The sequence below is a fragment of the Rattus norvegicus genome, chromosome 8 (assembly GCF_036323735.1).
Source record: "Rattus norvegicus strain BN/NHsdMcwi chromosome 8, GRCr8, whole genome shotgun sequence".
In the NCBI taxonomy this organism is placed as follows: Eukaryota; Metazoa; Chordata; class Mammalia; order Rodentia; family Muridae; genus Rattus; species Rattus norvegicus.
Window position 1 is genome coordinate 14,397,939 of NC_086026.1, and position 23,381 is coordinate 14,421,319.

At 39.0% G+C, this 23,381-nt stretch overlaps 1 protein-coding gene across 1 annotated transcript in view; it reads left to right on the top strand.

Moving 5' to 3' along the window:
• The window catches only part of Pgr (progesterone receptor), a 58,874-nt gene extending 43,541 nt beyond the window's left edge, over nt 1-15,333 (top strand). Inside the window, exons 5-8 of the mRNA NM_022847.2 lie at nt 5,972-6,116; nt 8,052-8,182; nt 11,656-11,813; nt 14,895-15,333. Coding sequence (NP_074038.2) covers nt 5,972-6,116; nt 8,052-8,182; nt 11,656-11,813; nt 14,895-15,050 — 590 coding nt within the window. The 3' untranslated portion in view covers nt 15,051-15,333. The remainder of the gene's footprint in view (nt 1-5,971; nt 6,117-8,051; nt 8,183-11,655; nt 11,814-14,894) is intronic.
• Nucleotides 15,334-23,381: the final 8,048 nt, after the last annotated feature.

Genomic DNA, 23,381 nt, shown 5'->3' on the forward strand with positions numbered 1-23,381 from the left:
CAGTGAGTGTTGGTCTTCTGAGGATCTCACCACCGATTCACGCAGAAACAAATGGTAATAAATTTATTTGGGGACTGGTAGTGCAAAGTAATGGCACAGGTGGAAATCAGGTAGGGTCTTGAAAGGCATAGTAAGACAGAAATTAATAAGTACTCATTCAAAAAGCAAGAGCACCTTCTCTAGCAGTGAATTGTACCAGATTCAAAACAATAGAGAAGAGCAGAGTAAACATTTTCTTACCATGAATGTGTCTTGCTATTTGCCCTTACTTTGTGAAATGTTCACCCCAGGCCATGCTGCCACTTGCCCATTTGAGTGCTTCTCCTTTTGCTTTCAATGATGCAGACTACTTGCTGTGGTGACAGCCTGAAGGGAGGAACAACCTTTTCTCAGTTTTCTAGCTCTGCAGCATGAGGCAGTGGCAGTGTGAAAAGGGACTGTTTTCCTTCTTCCCCAATGCAATGGATAGGGCAAATCACTACATTCAAAGCCTGAGGAGAGGAGTGAAGGCGGTCTGCTGGGGGTAAAGTCAGACATGACCAGAGCATCTATGACAACTGTCAAAGTCCACTCCCTAACTGTATTGCACTGAAGTTGTCATCACCAATGCTGACGTCTTCAAATTGTCAGGTCCAAGTCTGTCCTCAGCCATGACACACTTCAGTGCCCATGAGTAACCACTTCCTGCTGAAACTGTCCTTCGGTGTCCATGCATTCCTTCCAGGAACACGGTTTCTCCCACAAAGTTTTAGTCACTGTATAACTGTTCTTCACCATACATTTTACTTTCCTGAGTTCTGCCCTCTCCTCCACTGGTTTCTCATGCTACACATTTTGGACGGGCAGATGTATAGCCTTGATGTTCTCACTCCACTCCAATGACACTTAAATAATGGCATCAGTCCACCACTCTCAGTCGTGTTTTTCAAGTGCTCTTAACACAGCTCCACCCAGATGACCTCCCAAGTCAACATGGACTTACTGCTCATATGCCAAAGCCATTTTTCTTTTTCTGTATCCTGAAAGAAGTCCTCAGCCAGCCCTTCAGAACCATCTTTGGCTCTCTCCTTCCTTTCTTGCCTGGGTGGTTGTCAGTTCTTCCAACACCTCTATTCACTACACGGCTTCTTCCCATGGTGCTTCATGACTGCTGACTCAGCTTAGTTTGGTCCCCACCCTTTCTTTGTTTACCTAGATTTCAGCTCTCCAACAATCTAATCCAAGATTCCAACCCAAGAATCAGCTTTCTAAAATAATTGTAACCAATCATATTTTTCTTTTTCCACCTCAGAATAAATTTTAAACTATGTGGCCTTACAAATCAAGGCCGTTCTGTAACCCAGTTCTGAACTGACAGCACCCCTCTTCCCCTCCCTTCGACCACAGAACTAAGGAGCATGTGCTGAAAGGCTCTTTGCTCCATTGTCTGCCTTTCTCTTCCCATGTCGCTGTTGTTTTCTGTTCATACACATATTCTTCTGGCTGGCTCCTAATTACCCTCCAGCATTCACACTAGTCTAATCTGCCCTACATCTTCACCATACATTCCCACCATCCCACCACTTGGGAAGAGGCAGAGGCAAGTGAGGGTCTTAGGTTCAAGACCAGCCTCTGACACAAGTAAGATCTTGTCTAAGAAAAGACAAATAAGGTATAGAAATCTAAAGTGGGAGATTTATACAGAGAGCTATATTATCTTAGATGAACTCTAGCATTCTTGATCAGACTAAGCTACGGAATGTGTTGGTGATGCATCGCCTATGTCTCCCTCTGATCTGAAAATCCATATACATACTGAGATTGATGCCTTATACCACAAGGTTCTGAGATGTGTAATCCTCCAACCTTGGCTGAGGTTCACCATTTCAACTATATGACACATTTTTAAACAGAGGTAGAACTCATACTTTTTTTTATCAGAACCTTGGAAGCACAGCAAGTCTCATGAGTCACCTTTGTCTTCTCCATTATCTTGTTTTTAAGTATTGAGAATTGGACAATTCACAGTCATTTTTTTTCAAGCATTATTAGGCCAAGACACTTAGAGAAAATTACTTTTTTGCACTACTTCTTAAGCACAATTAGCAATCATCCATCACTTTCCAAAGAGTAGGTTTTCCAGTTTGATTATCATCTCAAATGCATGAAATTTCTCTGATCAGTATCACCACAGGAATCTGATCTCCATGTTCCTGGCTTTGTTTCAGTATAAAATGATGGAATGGTATCACAGTCAATGGGGAGAAACGTTACTTGTGAGCCAGCCATGTTCAAGTCAATTTAACATTGGACTTTTTCCACAGCTTCACCTCCAAAAGGTGGAGGAAGGAGGTTTTCTGTTAGATGGAAATATGTGTTCTGCTATGAATGTTAGTAACTGAGTAACTTTTGAAATATTTCAATAAAAGTTGCCTTTTACACTACAAAAAGTAAGTGTTCCTTTATTTCAAGACACTGATAGACCTAGATTCCAGAAGTGCAAGAAAAAGAGATAAGCACAGGGATAAAATGAATATAAACAGAGTCTGATTTTCAGAAAAGAAAACAGAATCATGTATGTATAACTTTTTGAAAATTTAAAACTAGCATAGATTAATATAAAACAATGATTTGAAATGAAAAAATCTATCAGAGTTACATCAAATACTTAGATGTTTTAAAATATATTAGAGAGGTTAGAATTGAGAACCAAATATACAGACTAATGAGTTACTAGAGATCATTCTGTTAATACTTTAATATGTTCAATTAATTGAATCTCAGTTTCTACCAACCTGTCATTTTGTATATGATGAAATTCATATTTGCATATGATACAAGCTGATAAATAAAATAATACATATGAAATGAAATTCTGAAAATATTTTAAATATACATTTCATTACTAATGTTTACTTGTATGTATATGTGTAATTTTATGAATTTATTCATATATTCATGTCCATGTGCACATAGAAGCACATGTGTGCATGTGTGGAGGTCAGAGGTTGCCCTGAATGTCTTCCCAGCTGTTCTCTACCTTACTTTTAAGGGCAGGGTTTCTTTACTGAGTCTGGAGCTCACTGATTTGTCTAGATTGGCTGGTCGAGAGTTCCCAGGATTTACTAGTCTCTGCTTGTCCTTAGCTCTGGGATTATGCAACACCACACACCTGGCTTTTCTCTCATGCTGGGAAGGAACACTCACTCCCCTTGCTTGTGTGAGAAGCACTTTGCTGGCTGGCTGTTTTCCCAGGCCAGGCATGCCTAATATGTCTTCTGGATTTATTGTCACTCACAGCATTTATATTTTAATTATATGTGTGTTTTCCGTAACATAAAGGATTGTGCTTTCTAGCTTATAATTTTGACTTTATTTTGTATGAAGCCATATTCTTTCTTCCTTTTTATTTATTTATTTTTCATATTGTTATTTTGACACAGGTTCTCACATAGCCAGGGCTGGCTTAGAACTTACTCTGTAGTCAAGGATAAACTTGCACTCTTGATCTTCCTACGTCCACCTCCTCAGTGCTGAGATTACAAGAGTACACTACTACAATGTGGTTCATTTTTTTGTGTTTGCTTGTTTATTTATTTATTTATTTATTTATTTTTGATTCATTTGTTTTAAATTGGGGATTTTTTTCTCAAATTGATTAGTGGTTTTCCTATAGCCATTAATCCAATTAGTGATCTGTCACCAGGATCCACAGTTGGGATAATAAATATTTGCATATTCCTCAACAAAGTATATAGTTATCCTGAATCTTTAATTCAGTTATATTTAGTTATGTTTATCCTCATGGCCTGACTTGTTCAAAGTAGCATTCAGCTGCTAGAGTCACGAGTGGAACTGAGGCCTTTTTGCACACCATCACACAACTCTATCTACTCATGCCTCCTTTGCGTAATCTTCATGTTTTAAAAAGAATTGATTTTTTATCATCAATTAATTCTGAATTTTATGAAAGAATTATCCATTTTGCTCAATATTTAATGAAAGCAATACTTGTGCTCTAGATAAATTGTATTAAGATTCACACTTTTTCTAAAATGACATATCGTGTAGACATGAGCTTAAAGGAGCAAAGTCATGTGAAAATAAGAAACTTAAAAAATCACAAGCAACATTTTTTTCTTGGCAAGCTAGTGTCTTTCTGCCACAAAATAAGTTAGATCTGTGGATGCTAAAAGTATCAAAACAAAGAAAAAATAACTATTCTAATCATAATAGGAGAAAACCCTGGGCTCTCAAAACAGAAAAGAAAGGAAACAACCTCTGGAAGGCACCAGGAATTCACTGAGCTGGAGTGAAAGACAGGTTAGGGATCCAGCACAAACTGAGACTTGTCATGGGCAGGACAATGAACAAGTGTCACACAGAGATGCATTCCTCAGATGCCTTGAGACTTCTACCTCTCTCACAATAAAAACCCACACCTTGTCTTTGCTGACTCAGAGACAGAGTCCTGGTAGTGAGTGCTTCACAGACCTTCCCCAGGCACCATGCAGAGGGCAGCAGGGATTGTATGCATTTCCCCTGATCGCAGCATTTGCTGTTCTATCACACTCCAAACAGAAGGACTCATTAGTCAAGCAGAAACAGAGAGGAATGATGAGGAAGGGTGGTTAGACACTGAAGAGTGTGCCACAAATGTCAGGAGGTTGCCCAGCTACCATTAGTTAGGGAGGCACACTTGAGTTTTCATCTCTATGGAGACTAAGAAGCACAAAGACAAGTAAGTCAGTTCCCCAACTGATGGTGGGCCATCAGGAGCACATGCAGAAATTTTCAATGTTTAACAGAAAGAAATGCTTTCTCTTTCAACAGCTAATGGATTAAGTGTTACTCTGGCTTGATTTCTGAATTAGATCTTTTGTAAATGGGTAGCAGTGGACTTAAGGAAAATCACTACTTTTCAAAGAGCTTCATGGAAAGGATTTGATGCTCATGTTAAAACATTTTTACTTAATCTTAAACAAAATATTAAATACAGTTTCATTATTCAACTGTTGTATGTTACAGCGGCATCTACATCATATTCTTCCCCTAATACATCCCCAGGTTCAAGTCCGTATACCCAAATGTGATCAATACTCTCCAATATGGAGACCAATAAGGTCTCTCCAGTATGTCCAAAATGTGCTACTTTTACCCCAACTTGTCTCTTTGCCCTTATTTCAGATGTGAGGAGGACTACTGAAGAAAGGCCTTAAATCCTTCTTGCCTCCACAAGAGAACCAAGTGTCTTATATATTCTTTAAGTGTTGGGATGATGCAAACTCAGTCTCCCTCCTTTCCCTAATTCCTCCCATATCCACTCCCCTCCTTCCATGCCTTTTTCAACACTATGTCCTCTTTCCCTTTTCTTTTCCTTTTTCATTAATAAACTACTTGGTCAAATGCATGCTGCTCATATACTCATTGTTATGGGAGCAACCACTGGGGTGTGGTTGACCTATCAGGACCATATCCTTAATGAAACTGACTCTCCCTCTCCTAGAAGCCATCAATTGTCTATAGTTTCTCAGCCAGGGGTAGGGCTTCTGAGTCCCTCTCTCTGCATACTGGAATGCTTACAGGCTTGCTCTTGTACAGGTCTTGTATAGGCACCACAGAAACTGTGGGTTCATGGTGAGAGAATATCATGTCAAGAAGACACTGAAAGACTAATAGTACATGTTCTCACCCATATGCGGATTCTGGCATTGATTTTTATCATGTTAACATAGTGCCTAGCATGGAAATGGGTATTACATAAATCCAGAACAGATAATTAATTCAGTTAATGATTATTACTAGCACTAAATCACATTGAGGATATTCATGACTTACAAAATGGCTATCCATTTTTCTCTTTATAGGCTGTGTTATTTATGAGCATTTTCTGATTTTTAGAAAAATATATCAGTATCTAGTTTCGACTTCCTACAAATTTTTAACATGGTTCACATGATTTCTGTGATTGGTTTCTTTCGAAACATTGCAGGTTTCCGGAACTTACACATCGATGACCAGATAACCCTGATTCAGTACTCCTGGATGAGCCTGATGGTGTTTGGCCTGGGGTGGAGGTCGTACAAGCATGTCAGTGGACAGATGCTATATTTTGCACCTGATCTAATCCTGAATGAGTAAGTTGTGACTTTTGGTGCTTCTGTTGTTGACACAGGTACATCAACAGTATGACTTGGAAAGCGGCATTACAACGGTGAATCATGTGGCAATCGCCATTGATGTAAGGGTCTCTGTAATGTGTTGACTTGGAGACCTTTGGGTGAATACTCAGGAGATTGTTAGGTGGGTAATATGTAGATCTGTTTTTAGTGTTTCAAGAAGCCTCTGGCTGATTTCCATGGCGGCTGGACTGGTTTATATCCCCAGCAGCAGGGTTTAAGAGCTTCCTTCTGCCCACATCCTCATCAGCACGATGATTTTCTGTCATTCTGACTGTGGTAAGATCAACTCTCACTGTAGCTGTAATTAACTTTTGCTGGGTGACTCATGAGGGTGAACATTTTTATGTTTTTATTGGCCATTTGTACTCTATCATTTGGGAACTGTCTGTTCATTTCACAATAATAAGTTCAGTAATTCATTTATCGATTGGGTCCTTTAATTTCTTGATTTTTTTGGTTTATAATCCTTGCATATTCTAGATATTAATCCTCTGTCAAATGTTTAGTTAGCAGATATTTTTGCCTATTTTAAGGTTTTCTCTTCACTCAATCACATTTCTCTCTTGCTGTACAGAAGCAACTTAGTTTCATGCAATCCCATTGGCCAACTCTATTACTTCCTGAGAACTTGGAGAGCTTTTCAGAAAGTTTTTTGTCTATGATTATTTGCTTGAAAATTTAAGTTAAATACTCCGAGTTAGTTACTTATTTGATGTTTGAACCCCATTCCTCTTGTCTTGAAATATGTTTTTATCTCAAACTAATATTTTTATTTATTTTTAAAAATCTGAGACATACAATTCAATATATCATGTTATATTAAGTGTTTATCATATTAAGTTTTCAGACTTGTACTTGAGGTATTGAAATAAATCAAATAGTATCACTTGACAGTAAATTTACTTTTAAAAATTAAACATAAAATATTCTATGACTATTTCAATTTGATTTATCATATCTGAGTAGTTTTTAGCATGTAGTGTTTAGATGGTACGATTTCGTCCAAGGTAATGCCTACACTGTTCTAATGGTGAATGTCAAGCTGTGTGCATTTAAGTAGTAATTGACACTACTATCTAATATCTTCACAGTTGACAATCTTCATGCTCCATTCATTCTTTTTTAACTGATAGTCCCTTGACATAGGCAAGGACTCAGCATCATCCACCTTAACAGTTCAAGAAACTGGGGCTCGGGAGAACTGGATAACCTGGTACAGACCTGAGGGGCCAGGGTTAATCTTAATCCTTCAGTGTGGGTATCTTGTCTTCATCCCACTATTTCTACTCGCTACAGTGACTAATGCTGGCCTTACAAAATGGCACATGCCGAGAGAATCCCTCATATCAGAGAACCCTGTCTACAGAGCCTGCACTAACCTTTCAATTACATGTGCTACCGTGCTTTTATTTGTTTCTCTGTCACTACATACATCACTAGGAAAAGTCAGTGTTGCAAAGTTTTAGGAACTGAAGTAATCCATTAACCTGTGCACAAAATTATATTTACACATACAAATAAATACATATACTAGTCCACCAATACAGCAGTTCCTGGCTCCAAATTCTTCCAAATCCTTCAACATTGCTCACAGCAGATCTAGGTATTTCAAGTGTCCTAATAAAAGCAAGAGACAATATTAACTTTGGTCAATGTGTATGTAATAATATTTTTAAGTCTAAATTTTCTTTGCCTTAAAAATGTAGTGCTACCATGTAAAAAAGTTTAGAGACATCGAAAATTCAAAATATTAAGTTTGTTGATTAAATATGCAGGAAAGACAGTTCCTGACCTTTTGCTCCCTGACAAGTTACATTACTACCTGGCTGATGGGCATTGGTTGTTTATGTTTACGCTGCTTTTTCTTTTGTGTGCTGTGTGTGGTACAAGGCAGAGGATGAAGGAGTTGTCATTCTACTCGCTGTGCCTTACCATGTGGCAAATCCCACAGGAGTTTGTCAAGCTCCAGGTGACCCACGAGGAGTTCCTCTGTATGAAAGTCTTACTTCTTCTTAACACAAGTGAGTATCCAAGCCTAAAGACACTTGGCGCCTTACTTTTAAATTCACAAGGTAAACATCAAAATGTCATCATATGGTCACATACCACGTATACAATTTAGATTGTAACTGTGAAGGATGAATTTCCAATATATTGCCCTTGACCTTAAAATAGTGACTTGATGTTTTTTATATATAGTCACACAACATTAAAATAGCATAGCCAATTTCTTTATTTTACATGAAATATGACTACAAACTGATTTGCTTACTCCATTTCGCAAGCTTGTTAATATGAAATCAAGTTATGCTTCCTATTAAACATACCACGCCTGCGCGCACACTCTTGTTTGGAACTATTTTCTGTGAGTGAGAACAGTTTGACTGTTCCAGCAGATGGCCTCAGGGATCAGTGACTTGGAGCATCAGCAGAGTGTGTGTTACTCGAACAGTCCCAGGGGTAAACAAGAAAGACGTAGCTTCCTCCCATGTAGTGGCTACACTGTCATGTGCCCTGCAGCCTTCCGTTGCATCTGACTAGAAATGAACAGATAAGGAATGGGTGGAAGTTTGGGTGATGCAAGACCTGAGACACATGCATGCACTGAGCCTTTCTGTGCCCTTCCCACACACGGCAGCTTCAGCCTTCAGCTGTATGATTGATTCTTTGATTTGAAAGTGAGTCACTGGGCGCTAAGAACTTAGGATGAGGTCACCTCAGTGTTTCCCTCAGCAGTATCTTTTCAGGGACTTCTGCTAGTAGCACAAATCTCAGTTGGCTGAGGAAGGGAGCTTGGGATGGGAAGGAAGAGTCAGTTCCTTAGGAGCAAGGTGCTTTCGTGGAATCCACACGAATGCGCCTACATATCTTATGCATCCTAGTGAAAACTGGAGTAACATTTTGGCCAGTGGGGAGAACTATACAACATCTCTGGAAAAGCATCTTTAAATCAGCAGCTGACACTGAGAGGCAGGGGAAATATTGGGTTTTAATGCTAGGCTTGTGCAGCATTACAAGATAGGAGAATTGTAGTGCCACATACTTCTTACTGTCCACGAGATGGATGGTCACATTCAATTGTCAAGCAGAAATTTAAATACTGTGGCGAATATAGCAAAAGTCAATGATTAAAAAATTAGTGGTGTTAAGAGGAAATGACTTCATATTTAGAAAAATTAGTTTATTTAGCTCTTTATATATCCAGATAATTAAGTTAAATACAAATATTGAAATTGTTTAAAAACTATGAAGAAATATAAGCTTTTCAAACCTCAAATAGGAACTACCTTTGCAAAAGCAAAACCAAAACTCTGGGTCTAGAGATGTGTCTCAGAAGTTAAGAGTTGAATGGTCCTTGCAGAGAAAGGACCACAGCTTGACTTCCAGCATTCCTGCAGGGTGGCTCCCAGCCACTCCAACTCCAGGTACAGAGGAATCCTCCATCCTCTTCTGATCTCTGCAAGCACTCACACGTGGGTGTGAGTATATTCAGGGACACACACAGACACAGACACACACGCATACACACACACACGCACACACACACAGAGACACACACACACAGACACAGACACACACACAGACACATATACACACGCACACGCACACACACACAGACACACACACAAATAAATAAATAAATAAACGAATGAATGAATGAAGTGGCAAAGTTGTAAGGGGATGTTTGCTAATTTCTTACAAACTTAAAGTCGCTGTATGCCATAAAATCAATGGAAAACTCTGCAGGAACAGGCAGCAGGGTCACACAGGGTCACACAGGCTCTGAGAAATCTCCTAATGAGGGGATCACTAAGAATGATTTCCTGTTCTCATGTCAGGGTGACTTACTTATGAGGATTGGTTTGGAAGCTATAGAAGTGCATTGTGTGAAATGACTAGAGTCTGACGTAACTGAAGAGAACAGACTGTAGGTCTGGTAGGGACGCATGCTGCACATCCATAGAGATGCGTAAAAACAATTTCATGTTTATTGAATTTTGCAAGAATCACTCCTGAGAAACCCCTCTATATTTAGAATCTGAGCAGCTGCAAACTGAAAGCCGAAGTGTTATTTCTTTGATTTCTCTTTGGTTTGTTTCCTTATCCCAGAGACTTAGAAAGCAGCTGACACTGAGAGGCAGGGGAAGGATTGGGCTTTAAAGCTAGGTATGAGCAGTATCTTTAACCTCGGAGCACGTCTTTACAGAAATAGTGCAGAATAAATGTCACTAATGTGGAAAACCATCGTTGGAGGAGGTTTTCTATTTTTCTCTTGGATCTACACATGGCTTCAGAAAACGTTTGCTTGAGGCTGAAGGTTGCTGTGTAGGAGAGCAAAAAAGAAGAGGTAATTGCACAAAACTCTGGCCTCTGGAATCAGAGGGTGTGGAGGGGGAGAGTGGATAACCATGTTCTTGTTGTATAAGAGATCTATGGAGGATTTGGAAGAAAGGAGCTAAAACTGTGTACTGCTGAGGAGTAACCCCAGTGCTCATCTTAGTCCCAGCACAGAAATCCACACGAAGGCAGACCAAAGGTTAATGTCCAAACTGTTAGTTAATGTATATGACAAAGTCAATTCTCTTCAAAATAAATCATCCAACATACACACGTCCCACCACTGTTGTTAGTTAATATTGTTATGTAAGTGTTGAACAGTGCAATGAATTGATTGACGAGTGACAGCTAGAAGACCTGAGCATGTTGGCTTATGTCTATAATCCAACATTTGGAAAGGGAAGGCAGGAACAAGCATTCAAGGTCATTAGCAGTTACATAATGTTCTGAATACTGGGCTACATGCAACCCTGTCAGGAAGGAAAGAAGGAGGGAAGGAGGAAGGAAGGAAGGAAGGAAATGAATGACAGCTGACAGGTACAATTACAGGAAAGAAGACAATAGACACACTATTAGAAATATACAAAGAAAACAAAGTGGCCAGGTATAAGAGTTAAATCAATGAATATAAAATAAATACTCAAATATAATAACTTTTCGCATAGCAGCAGGAAAGCAGTAATAAATATAATAAAGCAATATTAAAACTACAACAAGAAGATAAAGTTGCCAAGATCAATTTTAATAAGAAACAGTTGAGATTTACATAAAAACAAAGCTATATAAAGAAACACAAATGTAATAATGTATATAATAAAATGTATATAAAAGACTTTATAGTAATGCCAAGGCCTCTTTTGAGCAAATGTTACATTAAATGCATAATTCATAGATATAAGTCTGAAATGCAAGTTGTTCACATATTCTTTGACAATTAAAAGATTTCTGTTTTGATTTTGTCTTCCACCATTATTTTCCTTCTTAAATTGTTTCTATTTAAAATTATGTGTGTGTGTGTGCGTGCGTGTGTGTGTGTGTGTGTATGTGTGTCTGTGTGTCTGTGCGCACGCGCGTGTAAACTTAGAAATTATGTATAATATGTTAGTTATCTGGCTCAGAAGTATATTCACTGCTATTTCTTGTTAACTTTGTGCAGTTCCTTTGGAAGGCCTGAGGAGTCAAAGCCAGTTTGAAGAGATGAGGTCAAGCTATATTCGGGAATTGATCAAGGCAATTGGCTTAAGACAGAAAGGGGTGGTCCCCAGTTCACAACGCTTCTATCAACTTACAAAACTTCTTGACAGCTTGCATGATGTAAATATTTTTGTCTAACAGATTATTGGTGACAACTTTGTGAATTTCTCATCTTAGTTGGGTTTTTATTGCTGTGAAGAGACACCATGACCAAGGCAACTCTTATAAAAGAAAACATTTAATTGGGGCTGGCTTACAGGTTCAGAGGTTCAGTCCATTATCATCATGGTGGGGATCATGGCCAGTGTCCAGGAAGACACAGTGCTGGAGGAGGAGCTGAAAGTTCTACATCTTGATACAAAGGCAGCCAGGAGGAAGGTCTTTTCCACACTGGGCAAAGATTGAGCATAGACCTCAAAGTCAACCCCCACAATGACACACTTTCTGCAACAAGGCCACACTTCCTCCAATAATGCCATACCTCCTAATAATGCAGTGGCATTATGGGTCAAACACTGCAAACCACCACATACCATACAATGAACTCTGGGAGCTCTGAAAGCATTTTCCTTGTTAGATAGTCTGGACCCCAAGCCTAAGAAGTGGTGCTATTAACCTAAACTCTCACATCTTACATAGAAGCTAATATAAAGTCACAGTCCCTTTTAGATGTGTCCAAAGGCTTATCTTCTGGGTCATTCTAGATCCTGTTAGTTGATGACCAGTATTAGTCATCACAGTGTGGTTCCCCCAAATTCTCGTTTGTAGTTGGGTTTTAAAAGACAGTATCATAAAGTTGTGTTTGATGTTGACCATATATTGACCAATGTTGACCTTACATTAACCATATAATCATATATGGTTATCTGAGACATATTCGATACAAGCTTTTATTGCTGGTATATAAAAAAAAACAAATAAAATGAGAATCAAAGTCATGAAAAAGCTACCCAGTCACCAGGCCAGCTTGTGAGCCTGAATCATGAGCAACCTGCAAAGATGATGAGCCACTTGAATTAAACCTTTACGATGAAAAGCAGAAAGTAAAAGAAGCTTTAAAAGCTCAACCTGAGGAAGAAAGCACCAGTGCAGAAGACAAATTCACAGAGCATCAAGGATACACAATGGCACTGTGTCAAAACAAACAAACAAACAAACAACAGAGAGTCTTCAATAGCGGGTATTCAGCAAAACTATCTAACTAAATAAATAAGTGAAACTTTGGGATAATTAAGTTCAAAATAGAAGACATTAAAATTCAACAAAAGTAATGAAATACAAAGGACATTCTCAGTAGAAACATTATTTAAAACCTAAGACATAAATCAGAGAGAAAAAGGTAGGAATCTTAAGAGATCAGTAGTACAAATTTCATCCTCAAATTCAACTTAATACGAATTTTCAGAAGAAAAGCTACAGTCAGAGAAATTATTACTGAAGTTGTTGAAATTGAAGGTTCTGAGTTCTTTTTTTCTCCCTTTTTTGAGACTTGGATTTCTTTGTAGTTTATACTGACCTTCAACTGGTAACAATCCTCCAGGCTTGCATGCCTACTCTTTGCTAAAGATATGAGTTTTCTAACTATACGGGAATAGAATATGGGAACTCAAAATTGATTCAAGGTACACCACAAAAACTCATCATACCAAGAGTGAGAAGACCATTCTAAGCATACAAATGAGAAAAGAAACAAGTCATGTGCAAATTACCAGAATTTTGGATGACATTGCATCTATGACAATGACAGGACATTGACCAGTGTCTGGGGGAGCAAAACCACCAGCCAAATACTCCAACAATGGGAAGGCCACCATCAGAGCGATTCAGACTTGTAAAGTCTTACAGAGTTTATCTCAAATATAGCCTTTCCTAGAAAGTGCATTAGGATGTGTCACAAAGGAACAAAGAGCTGGAGGCAAGGAGGATTCCAGCCAGAAGCTATGTATGGTGATGTCCTTGCATAATGATGGGAAGGATCAGTCAGAAGCGCTGGACCAGGACCAGAAAGACTTCACGGGTCTCCAGAACATCAGCTCCAGGATGAAAGTGGAGCTAGGGAGTGGCTAATAAGCACAACCATATTGGGGTGACCTCTCACAGTCCTTCAGAGAAGCTGATTATGGCTTTGTGACAAATGAGGGGAAATTAAGGAAATGAGATACAAGGTTATAAAATAAAATAAAAATGATCAAGAAAAGAAGTGAAATGCCAGGCAGCAGGAAGCAATACCAACGTTTCCGGTAAAAACCAAGGGCACTGAATCAGTCAAAAATGGAAACATAATTGAGCAAGATGCCTGTTGAAGAGTTTCTGGATTCTGCTTCCTCCCTTTCCTTTGTGATCGATCTTGTAGTATGACACTTTTAAAATTGTGTACATAACATATTTCATTGTAATAGAAGCTGAGCCTGTTGGCATGGACCTGTAGTCCCCAGGGAGCTCACATGCTTACAGACTCCTCTGATCTACAGAGAAAGAGGTAATCTGGGCCACTTAGCAAGTCCCTGCCTCAAAAGTCAGTATTAAAGCAAGGCTGTGTTGCTCAACAATACACTGCTTAGAGCACATGCCTGGTTTATGTTGGGTTATTGACATAGAAACAGTCCATTGTTCTGAAAAAGTATGATTAACAAATAGGATTTATGAAATAATTGCATTTTGAAAATTTAGGTATTTAATACTCCCTTTCTATCTGCATACGTGCATTGAAAAGAAAAAGTGTTGAAAATTAAATCAAAATGTTTACTTTAAGTGATGAGAAAGTAGCTAATTTTACTACCTTAAAATATGGCAAGCTTGGGCCTGGAGAGATGACTCAGCAGTTCAGAGCCATTGCTGTTCTTACAGAAGAACCAGAGTCAGGTCTCAGCACACACAGGGTGGCTCACAAGCATCTGTAATTCCAGTTCCAGTGCATCTGATGCCGTCTGCTGGCTACTATGGGCACTACATGTAAGGAATGCATGTTCATACTCATAACACAAAAATAAGTAAATCTGTAAAATAACATACTATCAGCATGCCCCATCATACACATAAAACATTTTCCATATTACCCTGGAGCCTGGAGAGCGTTGTTTGCATGTTGGTAAGAACAAGGATCTAGATAGGTGTTTCCAGCATTAGAAAAATGTTATCATACTTGAACAGTGTGATTTTATTGTTTCTCTCACGTTTTCTACCCACGTGTTGAACCAACAGCTTGTGAAACAGCTCCACCTGTACTGCTTGAATACGTTCATCCAATCCCGGGCACTGGCTGTGGAATTTCCGGAAATGATGTCTGAAGTTATTGCTGCCCAGTTGCCCAAGATCCTGGCGGGCATGGTGAAGCCTCTCCTCTTTCACAAAAAGTGATGACTTTTCTTTGTTTCCTCTGCAAAAATTGAATTTTGTGGTGTGTCATTTTGTCTCAGTCAGGACAGTCAGCTCTGTGTCTTTATAATGTCCTTCTGAAAGCCTTACGTGTATACATATCACACTGTAAACTTAGGAGAAAACCAATGAAATTTGGATTTTCCTTTGTGATGTCTAAGCAGAATTTTTAAAGTGTTTTGTGCACCCATATTTTGAGAGTTTACATGGTTAAAAAGGACTAAAGTTGATTGTATAAGTAAACTATATCTCACCCGTGTTATTTTGAGCTTTCCAGATGAGGATCTTTAGCTTCCACATCTAACAGCTCTCCACTGGAAGGGCAGAAACCCCCTACCTGCAATTACCACAGGCTACCAAACGGGCTATGGCTACGTAGTACCTTTGGTCTCCTGCTTATATTTCCAAAGGGGAACTCTCAAAACGGCAGCCAAAAATGTGATGTGAAACAGATTTTTAGAGGGTTTTTAATGGAAAAAAAAGCAGCAAAGGAACAAAAACAAACCAGGGATGAAACGAGTTGATGTTTTTAACGTTAGACGAACTGTGTTCAAGGCTGTTTGGAAGCAGATTTATGACAGAGTTAATGACAGCCATACAGTTTCTGTGACATTATTGAGGATGGGTTTAGGGGTAGGCTGTCTTTAAATAAGACCTGTGAATAGAGACAGAAATCATGAGGTCTGTTCTTTCATTGGAATCCCTGTGGTTGGCTGACCTTACAAAGTAAGTCTCCCTTGGTAGGTCCATGTCCTTGCTTTTTAAGAACGATATGACAGCATTCTCTTGACAAACACTTTCTTTGGTCATATTGTCTTATTGACACTTTATCAAAGAAGGCTGGGGGAAGGAAAGGAGGGAGAAAAGAAAGGGGGGATAAATACCATTATTTATTATGTGTTTCTCTTGGGAAATGTAGAGAGTGAATCTCAGGAGGAAAGTATTTTTAGTGCCTCTAAATCTGAAAGATGCATTAGAAATAGACAAGTCTCAGGTGAAAAGTTTTGAGTGTCTATGACCCAATTCTAAGTGAGATGCTTCAGGAAAACCTAGATACTTGCTTAAAATCACACAGCCAGGTACAGTGATGATAAAACACACAGTTCACTTAGTCATTGCTACTTAAAATATTCATTTGGAAGACAGTTCTTTTCCAAGATGAGTCACTAGAGATATATTAGTTAATAAAACAAGTCACACATATGAACTACACCACCATGGTATAAATAGTGAGCTCTTCAGCATATTTGGAATAGGGATTAAAATGGGGACTAATGGAGACCCTTGGCGTGTGTTCCCTTCATGCGTGTGGAAGTCATAATGGCCCCCCTGCACAGCAGTACCTTGGTTAGAGCAGTCAGTCAGTTTTACCCAGGCACTCCAATGGTCAGCGTTAGAAAATAGATGCTCCTGCTACTGACTGACCTACATGCCTCCTTCTGCAATATGTCTGAAATGCATCGCATTCTTTACTGGTGCGTGGCACTTCTTAATCTCCATAGACACACGCAAACTTCACTTTACAGGCCAAAGCAGGATCTGATTCCTTGGGCTATACCCCTAACCATTATTGTTTAATTCATCAACTTACTCTGCTGCTGTTATGTGCCTGCGATGCCAATCTTTACATAAGAAAAAGGAAAAAAAGGAAAAAAGAAAACAAATTTCTGCTAGAACTTGACTCCAGATCCATGCACATATCAATCTTCAAGACCCCCTATCATTCCTGTAAAGTTTTTCTGTCTTTCATATAGTGATTGGATCCCTCGTATGTTCCCCAGAAGTTGTTTAAATTACGGTAATATGTAACTGCATCATTTTGATGGTCCATAGGTCTAGAGGTTGTGCTTAGGACAGATGGCAGTGTTTCTTGACAAAGAGTTGACTGTGACACTTGTCCTGCTGAGGTTCTACTGGGTGATACTGATAAACCTCTTCTTGTGTCTTTATCAATCATTTTATCTGAAAATTTCTCTTCATTTCTAAGCTATATTTTCCCTATCCCATGGCAACTTGCCTTTTATTGACTACATCATGGGAGCACATTTTATATGCATTTAGGAAAAGAATGGTTTGTTTCCTGTTCTGAACTGAATGAATGGAATATTATTTTCTTCCCTATAAAAGATTCTATAGGCAGTTAAATACTCTGACATCGTTTTGTACTCGAAACTTCGATGTAAAAATTTTCCCTCGTTTTTTATAGTATTCAACAAATATTTTGGAGTGCCTAATGTGAGCATAAGAAAACACACGAATAAGCTTTAATAGAACCTGGAGCTAAAGGAAAACTGTATATAACTCAAGAGGTTATAGCTATGAGTTGTACAAATCTAATGTCTGCTAACTAAAGGATCATCAGATATCTGTGGTATATAAATATATCCTTAAAGTTTGATAGGTGTGAGGCATTACTTATGTACAACTTGAATGAGATAAGTGCTTGAAAAGATTGTATTTTTAAATTAATAATTATTTAATCCAGGCAACTGTCACCAATTCATTTGGTTTGAACTTTAGTGTATTTTTGTATGTTGGTAAAGATTTTAATACCATTTTCCAAAAATATAGTGACAATAAAATACTTTTAAAATCTCTCAAATAGGATACTTAGGGAATATTTTTTCTGTGGCAGTTGTATTCATTGTGAGAGATGGTGAATGACTGTGGCCAAGAACAATGTCACGAGTCCTTTTCCTCAAGCGATGGACTCTGAAACACTGGATACGATCATTATTCGATTATTTATTATTCACTATTCAATCAGTTTTCCTTTGAGTTAAAGGACTAATTTGATAGTAGTTATCTTTGTATACCAGCACAGTTTAACTTTCAAAATAATGAAAACTCTCTGATTTCATTCAACAATGAGGAAATAAAGTATGTTGGCCCCAGGACTGGATTTTAGTGTGGCCCTTGTTTTGCAGCTGCCTAAAAACATTTGATATTCTTGATCTTGATCTTGATCTCCATACATAGTTTAAATGTCTGAACACCAAGTTTTAATATTTAAAAATATTTCTAAGCTTAGAAAGAAAACATTCTCAGAAGAGCATGGCTTGACCAAATGGAAGTTATCTCATCTCTGGATCTTTTACTCTACAATTTCCAACTGTGATGACTCCATGCGTGTGTAGTCATTGTAGCCTTTATCTCCGTTCTGCAGGTCACGTTCTCTGGGTTGCTCTAAGGTAAAATCAAAGCGTAGGAACACAGGAAACACTTGAAGGTTAGACGGTTTTGCTGCCTGACATATTTCATTTACAAAGTTAGAAAATGACTTCTGTCTAAAGAGATTCTGTGTCCAGTATCGTTTTGTGGAACTATTTTGATTCTGCTGTTTAAAACATGGCACGTTTAGTTAGGTGATGCTTTTCCATTGTACTTTCTCACTTGACTTTACATCTTACTATTGTACATGTATGAAATAAAATATTTTTAAATAGCCACAGTAAATCAACTTGTAACTTCTAAATTATTGCCAACTATAGAGACAGACTTAATGACATCATATAAAGGGCTAACCTATGACCCTGCTCACTTCTTGGTCGCTTGCTGGCTATATAAAGGTAATATATTATTGTACTTATAAGAATAATGACATATTTCATTAAACCTTACCAAACTGCTTTGCAAATAATAGGCACAGGATATATATCTGCATATATGCACAGATGCTCAGAAATGGCATTTCCATAGTCTTATCTTCATTATGCCATACTTTTATTATAACTTTGTCATGCTAATCTGTCCTAGTCACTGGTGAAGCCAGGAATCTGGAAAGTCTGGTTGCTTTCCTTCTCCCACTGTTTACGATGAAATTGTTTTAATTTGATATGTTTACTTTATTTATTTTCCTGAATGAAATATAGTCCTTTGAGTTTAGGGCCTGATTCATAAGAAATTTAAAGAGCATATCACCCTTTGTTATAATATCTAATAGCAATAGTATTTTAATTTTTGACATTTCCCAATAACTCTTAAATATCCAGACAGCTTACACAGAGCACAGCTCTCTCATAAACCTATGTTCTGTGCTAAAAGTTATTCTTGTCGTGGCTCTAAATTCATGTATAACCTCTGACAATAGGGTTCAAAACCCATGATGAAATCAACTCCCCAAATAGAATTGCTGTTCTGATTATTATAAGAGCTCCCCCTGCCCACTTGATCTGATAGCTTTAATTCCTTCGATAACTGGTATATTTTCTTTTTTTTGCTGGGAACACATAGACAATTTGCATCATTTCTGTCTTCCCTGTCAATCAGATTTTGGGCTAGAATATGAACCCATTAAATCTCTTTAAAAATTTCATAGCCTCATGTATATGAAGCACTCAAGACTTAAGAATATATTTTCATAATTTTTTACTCCATATCTTAAAACACACCATTTTTACTGCATAACTCAGCAGCCATTCTCCTAAGGATAGAAGGAGTTGGACAAGAGGAAGACACTAGGGAAGACATAACTTTCTCTTTCCTATGATCTACCTCTCAGACATAGAAAACATATTCATCTCTTAAATTCCGAAAGAAAACCAAAGGTGGATACTCTAGGAAAAGAATGTCAACTCCCAGGTTTCTCACACACAGTAAACTAGGTCATGCCATAATTTTCATTAGCAGAAGATTGCCAGGAATCCATGATGTTGCTTTTGTCTTTACTTGAGGTTGGTGGCAAGTTCAATGTCTACCTCTACATTCAGCCTGCCATTTATTTACCAGAGCATCATTTCATACCCTCTGGCCTTTAAAGTAAAAATGAGTACAAAGCCATAGAGCAGCTAACGATCCATCCACAGGGTGGAATGCAATTGGATAGGAATTGCAGTCCACTTGATATGAATCCAAGTTGAACAAGACCTAGACAACCAGACTCATGTTGAATCCCACATTTATTTAGACTCAGGGGTTGGGGGGTGGGCACCATGCAGACCACCAGTTCCTTGGACTATGTTTCTGCAAAGTTAGTTCTTCAAAACTGAAGCTAAACGTTATGTGGTGATGTTTTCCTGGAACCCCGGAACTGTGTAGGCTGAGGAAGGATTTCACAATCTAAACCGGCCTGGGCCACACAGTTAGATTTTTGTCTCCATTTTAAAAAAATGCCGAGAGCGGTTTTTTTCATTGCTTATCCTTCTCTTCCCTGCAAGAGTTTAAGAGTTTATGGGGGCATTAATGACAGTTAAGTAACAGCAAGCTCCTGCTTACTGCAAGCTCCCCTCTCCTCCTAGAGTTGACAGCATTCCAAAGAGAGCTCTGGCCATGACTGGAGGCTGCTCCCAGGCTCCTTCAAGCTCTGTGCAGCTGGGGTGTCTGGAAAACTCTTGCAGGGTTGCTGGATGAGTCCCAGAATGTCAACCTCATTTTCGATTTACTGGCTCTGGTTCCCTCATGTCACGCTGACCTTATTGTTAAACACAGGTTTGTTTGCCTTACGACTCATGGCGAAATGGGGGGAAGCATTACTTTTAAACTAGTTGAAAGCTTTTAACTGACAGGGCACTTTCAGAGAAATGTGAAGAGACCAGCCATGAAAGACCATTCTGTTCATTACTTCCAGGAAGCTGCCGTATTATTAATTCTCGGGGTGACATCAGTGTCATGGCCCATATTTAGACAAATATAAGTAAAATATGTAAGCCACATTGTAAATAGTTTTCAGGAATACATTGTACTTTACTTTTTAATTGCTTTTTGAAATTGCTCAACCCCAATGGTAACCAATTTTTCCAAACACTATTGCAAATGAAATGTGTTCAAATATGATTTTCTTTCGTAAGATATAAAGTTTAACACATGGTTACTTTCCTTTGAGTTCTCATGTTTAGCTACTTTATACAGCAGTGGCTTAAAGTGTTTTGTAACTGAAGGTAACTTTTGCTATCTTTCTCCCCCCCAAGACTGATTTTAAAGTATCTATTCATCAAATTGTGTTTCTATTGCATATACAGCTGTTCTGTTTTCTTAATGTCTTCTTCATATACATGCCACTTAGAGTTACCGAGCCCTGCAGCAACACACTTGATGTGGTTGGATTATGTTAAAAGCAGACATAACTCAGTAAATCTAATTTTTAGCTTTTTAAAATATGAAAATAGCCAATCAACTCTTCTCGTAGCTTTCCTACGAGAAGTTGGCAACTAGAAATTGGAGGCCATAGAACATTGGAGAATATTAGCTTTTCTTCCTCTGAGGGTTTTATGACTTATAAGAGAGACAGACAGTGAGTGAACAGTAGTGTACCTTGTAGTTGTCGAAAACAGAGATGTGTGCTGCTCAGTCTCCACTGGGTAGAAACGCTGCCTAGAACTTCAGATGGTGTGTATAGACGGAGTTCTACAGGTTGCCTTCTGGGACCATCATTTTTATCAGTATTGTGTCATGTTTTGATCTAAATATTTTGTGTTTTAACTCTTCTGGGGTGCTCACAGTCCTAAGAAAAATCAGAGAGGTGTGACATCAAATTTTAAGGTATTTCAAAAGAACAACAGCCATTTAAAAAAACAATTTTTCCAAATTGATGCTTTGAAACAGAGGAAGTGAAACTGGCAAGGGCTTGAAAGAGAGGTCCAGCACACTGGGTCAGTTGGAAAGTTTGTTGACATAAAAGCAGATATTGCCCTTTTGATTACTGAGCACCATCCATGACAGGATGGTGCAAACCCCAGAAGGCAATGCGCCTAGTTAACATGAAAAAGGTTGGAAGAATTTTCAGCCATTATGCAAACATGAAATGCAAATATGCCCAGGGCCAGCCCCTGTGGGGTTTAAGGGGCTCATTGTTCTAACTTGGGGCTGCATAGCTTAGGGGGAAAGTCACTGATCCATAATCTCTGTCTAAATGACAGCTAACTGAGGGGTTTTCTTGTTATTGTTATTGCTGATCTTTGCTTCTTTGTTTTTAAGATCTTAACATTTCCCCTTAAAACAAAGAGAAAAATGTCTAAAATCAAATTAACTATTCTAACCCCCACAGTAAATCAAAGCACCCGGTTTAACTCTGAAACTTCCAACTTTCTAAATGTGTGTCATGGCCAGTTCCGTTACCTATTTAAGTAAAGGAAAAACTTGCCCTGAACACAGAAACAAAATGGTGGTCGTGGTCTGGTATGGTGCTGCTGCTGCCCCTGCTGCTGCTGCCCCTGCTGCCCCTGCTGCTGCTGCCCCTGCTGCTGCTTCCCCTGCTGCCGCTGCCGCTGCTGCTGCCCCTGCTGCCCCTGCTGCCCCTGCTGCCGCTGCCGCTGCTGCTGCCCCTGCTGCCCCTGCTGCCCCTGCTGCCCCTGCTGTCCCTGCTGCCCCTGCTGCCCCTGCTGCCCCTGCTGCCGGTAACTATGGTGAAGATAAACAGTGTTACTTTAGGCATCATCCCAGTCTCAACTGCAAGATATCACCCTACTGGGCTGTGGCAGTGCCCAGTTCCTTCTTCTCTGGGCTACAGTTGGGTGGAAAGGAAAGGCCGATGGTTAGAGAGCTGAGTATTGCACAGTGAAAGAGAGGAGAGTGGGAAACACAGGGAAAATTCTTACAATAGCAGATTCCAAAAATGAGTCAAGGCATCCTGAAAAATCTATGTAAAGTAGTTGAGTAGCTTAGCATTCAGTCAAAAAGAAGGGAAGAGTTCTCCACACTTCTAAACAATAGAGGCACAAAGAAAAGGAAAGAGCATGTGGACATGATGCTGCCAGAGAGCATGGAGCCAAAGTCAATGCCACAGAATGAAATCCAAGTCCCAAATATCCATGGCCTTGCACACCATCATATCATATGAAGACATGACTCTGTGTGAAAAGAGTGTCCTCTATGTGATGCTCTAGAAAATGTCCTCCTGTAGTACAGATGGTGGGGTTGGGGAGGACTCATCCTGGAGGCAGGGAGCATGTTTTGAAGGAAGTTGCAATATTCTGTGCAAATGATGGGTCATAAACATACAGCGCTGGGGTAACGGTGACCTCATTAGTTTTCCAGAAGGCTCTGTGAGACATTACCAAGAGGCACTGACAGAATGACGACAGTAGATGAACACTCAGATAACCTGCTGCACACCAGGCAGATGCCTCATTGTTTGGCTTCTGTGTTGAAACAGAAAATCCTCATCATAAAGACGAAGAAACTTCAGTTTTATTGACCACTAAAGTCCAGATGAGGACTAAGCTGTAACACCCCTCCTCCAACATCCCCAGAGTTTCAAGTACCTGCAACCACAAGGTTCTGGTGTAGGTATTTACTGCCTGTGGTAAGGTCAGAAGAGCTCTAAGCTCAGCCAATGGGAAACAGAGACACAGTTTTGCCTACAAATACAAAACAAAC